This window comes from Nicotiana attenuata, unplaced genomic scaffold (genome assembly GCF_001879085.1).
Source record: "Nicotiana attenuata strain UT unplaced genomic scaffold, NIATTr2, whole genome shotgun sequence".
In the NCBI taxonomy this organism is placed as follows: domain Eukaryota; kingdom Viridiplantae; phylum Streptophyta; class Magnoliopsida; order Solanales; family Solanaceae; genus Nicotiana; species Nicotiana attenuata.
The window spans coordinates 98,648-103,253 of record NW_017671378.1 but is presented as its reverse complement, the minus strand read 5'-3'; the positions used below and the strand labels follow the sequence as shown (position 1 = coordinate 103,253).

At 34.0% G+C, this 4,606-nt stretch overlaps 1 protein-coding gene across 1 annotated transcript; it reads right to left on the bottom strand.

Moving 5' to 3' along the window:
- Window positions 1-1,057: 1,057 nt before the first annotated feature.
- Window positions 1,058-2,700, bottom strand: LOC109207906 (auxin-responsive protein SAUR36-like). The gene has a single exon (XM_019370907.1). It carries the CDS (start codon window positions 1,899-1,901, stop codon window positions 1,386-1,388), a length of 516 nt encoding a protein of 171 aa, XP_019226452.1. The 5' UTR covers window positions 1,902-2,700; the 3' UTR covers window positions 1,058-1,385.
- Window positions 2,701-4,606: the final 1,906 nt, after the last annotated feature.

Below are 4,606 nucleotides of genomic sequence, written 5' to 3'. Positions count from 1 at the left end.
TACTGATTCAGATTGAAAAGAAGAGCAAAGTTTTATTTTTTTTTATTTTTCACATTCTTCTCTTTGTCATATAACATAATATTGGTTTATTAATAAAAAACAACCATACGGTGAAAGAAAAATAATGCAGTACAAGCATCCAAGGGTATGATTTAGCAGTCGGTAAAGTAGGTAAAAATTATGGAAAACAAATGTTCAAGTACAAATATAGGCAAAACACTAGGTGATTATTTCACATGTACCTAAATCGTGGTGATTATCCGAACCTATGTTAGTGGAAAGTCGTAAGTATTCGATAAAATCGTGGAGGTGCACGTAAGTTGGTCTGAACAAATGGAGTAAAGTTTTATAGGTTATCATTGTTTCTATTGTTCAATATAGCATATTGGTGGTGACCACAGGCGAAGCTACATTATCCGAAGGGTGGTCAAATGATCACCCTTCGTCGAAAAATTGCACTGTGTATATAGATATAATATTAGGTGTATAACATATACTGAACACCCTTTTTCGGAAATTTTTTTCCACTTCTTTCAAGTTTGAACACCCTTGCGAAAATTCCTGGTTTCACACCGGTGACTGATGAATAAATTAACCATATGCTAGAGTGTCATCAATGTCTCAATCCCTTATTTGATTTTGATCAGTTACGTGAACGTAAGAACGTTGTTTCCATTCCGTTAACTCTGGTCCATTTCTCTATATTCAGAAAGAAAAGAATACAATACCATTTATGCTTGTTTATCTCATATTAAATATATAATTAAATAGTTATGGTGGAGTGGTAAGTACTCCGTTCATCCTTAATCAAAGGTCTCGGGTTTGAGTCCTGTCTATGGAGTCGCCTTTGTTACAAAGAGTGAAAAATCCAAAAAATAAAAATAAAAAATTGGATAGACTGAAAGTGTCATGTAACGTGGTTTCATTAGTGAGTTGATCGCTCAAATTGTCACTTAACTAACAGAAATTGTGTAAGAAAATCATTTTGTCAGAGAAAAGCCATTCTATTTTTGCCATTTCACATAAAAAGTCACTCTAAGAATTCAGGTCGAAGAAATTCAACAAATACTCTGTACAAATATTATATCATCCACACCCTAAGAACCCAAGTTTTGGCATAATTGTAAAAACTTTTACATTATTTTTTTGACAAAATATAATATTAAACTAAACCTCCGTACCTCCGGCAACAGAAATAAGACCGAGTGGGATCAAAGAAACTAGCGAACTGATCACTAAAACAGAATAACAACCCTTAACATGGTCGTAATCGGAGCAGAAATTAATTAAGTAGTGAATCAAAAATTACTCACACTACTTTCTCCACAAACATGTTACCTTAAAAAAAAATATTTTTAAATTTTAATTTCGTCTCTGATCACAACTCACCAATACTTATGCGTCCAGCTCCGCCTTCCGGGGCATCTTCCACCACCACCCGTGGCGGCGATTCTTGATCGAACGTACTCGAATTCGGATATCCGACAAGGGATTTGGATCCCACCCGAATGATTAAACCCATATTCCATTTCAGCCTCTCTCAATAAATCAGCAAACAAAGGATGATTAAAGTAAATCACAGGCACTAAAACTCTACATGCATTATCTTCCTTTTCACCAACATACACAGCCAAATGACCCTTTGGTACAATCATTTCCTTCTGCTCCATGAAATCTTGCCCGACCCGAATATAACCCGAATTCGGCCTTGTAAAATTAAGACCTTTTGCACCATATTTCAACAAATTTCCCAAATTACATAGCTTTGAAATTGCTCTTGTTGCATACTTTGAAGATCCTAGCCGTTTGTAGCTGATTCTTCCCCTTCTTCTCCTATGAATAAACCACTTGAAAACTCTCACTAACCTTTTTCCAAGCCTAAATCCTCTCACTTTCCCCATATTTTTGTTAACCGATTCGGAAGATAAACTATCAGTCAATGATGTGTTTGATGCTTTGTTGCCAAGATAGATACTTTTCTTTATCGTCTCGATATAAGAAATGACGCTTTTTAACTCTTAATGAATATAGAGGATCTCCGCCTCAAGCTCAACAACAACAATAACAAATCCACGATTTTTCTTTACCGCCTTGATATGAGAACTAACTCTCTATAAGTATAGAGGATCTTTGCCTCGAGATCACCAACAAAAAAAAAACCTAATGTAATCTCATAAGTGGAGTTTGGGAGAGTAGTGTGTACGCAGACCTTGCCGCTAACTTGAAGGTATCTCCGCCTCGAGGTCAGAAGTATCAAATTTTTTTTTTGGTAGAAGCAAGAGGATTCTTGACATTGGCTATTGAAAAAGCTTTTCAAGAAGTTGTAACTGAAAATATGAAGTTGAATGGAGTTTATAATATTGATGGAGTACTTTTTTTTAGGGACCGTTTGGCTTCTTGTAGAGTAGTAATGGTGATAATAAAGTAGTATTAATTAAAAGAAAGTAAAGAGCCAAAGACTAATTATCAATGGGACAAAAAAAGGAAGCAAAGAGCCAAAGACTAACTATAAATGGGACAAGAAAGGACAGCACGTATATGGAGAATTTATATATATAATTGACTTTGATTAGTTCTGAATTGAGACGTAGTTATTATTGCGACGAAAAAGAATAACTCAAGAGCTAGTACTATAACTAGTTGTACAAACAAGAGAAGAATGAGGTTTTCTTGTTTTAGATGACTATGTATAAGATGTGGAGGATTATAGCAAGTCAAACATGGTGGAAGTATACATAACCAAGTATATATAGGCATTGTGGGGAGGGGGGGGGGGGAGGGAGGGGGGTCAGGGTAGGGGGTGGTGGTATTCATCTAGGAAGTGGTTGGCACAAACAAAGGTGAGACTTGATCAGAAAAATTGTTTGACTTTGAGATTTATATTGTGAAGGAAAATAAATATGTGAAATAATTACCCTCAAGTGATTTTTTTAATTATGTCATTAACTAAAATTTGCAAAAAATTACGATCCTACCTCTTGTCTAATTCGAGCTGCCTAGCTCATTTGGCAATTAAAATGAAGATATATTACGAGCATAAACTCTTTTGCTAGTGAAAGTAAGAGTAACAAGGTTAGGATCACACTTACGGTCTAACGATATTGATGGAAGTTCATAATATAATATATTACTTAAAATTTAATTTTCATTATCCTCATTTTTTTCTCCGTTGATCCCCTAAAATATTTTTTTTTAAAATTATGTGTAAAAAGAGGGATATTGAAGAGGGAGGTCAACTGAATTGATGTTGTGATATTTCCTGGCTATATGGAGTTTCAGGGGTCAGTAATTACTAAAATATAATAAATTTTTTTGTAGAGGTTATTTATTGTTTTTTCTAATGGTGTTTGATTTTGATGTTTGAATTAAAATAACATTTTATCTATTGTATTTTTCAAAATTACTTACTTTTTAAAAGGTAGATCTCCGGGAAAGTTGCAACGTAGGGTCATTTTCTTTTTTGGCTCACTATTTTTTGTTGAATATGACCAATTCTTTTAGCTAAATAAAAATTTGGAATAATTTAAAGAATTTTAGTGGACATTATTTTATGTTGTATTTAATTTTGTGCCACGTAAGTCCATTGACGAGGTTTTTTGGGAGATACTTCAAGTGGTACGGAACTTCCAATATTTTTACTGTTATTTGTCATTTTCAAATTTTTTGGTACGAATTTCCGCTGTCTCTGTACGAAGTAAATCTGTCCTCAAAATTGAAATAGTAGTTTTTTTCTTTTCCTTTTTTTCCCCTAAGAACATCGATTAATGTTTTATTTATTTATTTATTTATTTATTTCGCGTGAGTCCAACTCTCTATCCATTGAAGTTGGAACAATTCTTTAAGTTGAACATGAATTATGGAAGAGATTGTTTTTTTAGTCTATTACAAATATTCTTTTAGTAATATCATCGTTTTTATAGTAAATTGATAGAAAAAATAAATGAGAATTTTTTATAATCATTTTTACTTCTCTATTTAGAGTTTTCTTAGGTAATTCAATTTTTTATTTATGCATTTACAAATAGGAATTTAAAAAATATTTCCAAAAATTGTTCATCTAAAATGAAGGAAAATGTTTATGTCGTCTTGGCATATGCGCATGTAACAACTCGACCGGTCGTTTTGAGCTTTTGCTCTTTGACCGCCAGTTCTCGGGCATGACTTGCCCCGTGTAATGTATTATGACTGATGTAGACCGTTGGTTTTGGTTTTCAGGAAAATCGGAATGAATTTGAAAGAGCAATCTCAGTTGAAAGCTTCGAATTTGAAAGGTTTGACCATGGGTTGACTTATTTGTATATGAGCTCGGATCGGAATTTTTATGATATGGTTAGCTTCGTTGGGTGATTTATGACTTAGGAGCGTGATCGGAATTGGTTTGGAGGTCCGGTGTAGAATTAGGCTTGAATTGGCAAAGTTGGTATTTTGGCGAATTCCGATTGATAGGTGAGATTTTGGTCCGAGGGTCGGAATGGAATTCCGAGAGTTTCTATAGCTTCGTTATGTCATTTGGGATGTGTGTGCAAAATTTCAGGTCATTCGGACGTGGTTTGGTTGGATTTTTGATCGAAAGCGTATTTCGGAAGTTTTTGGACAACTTAGTCTT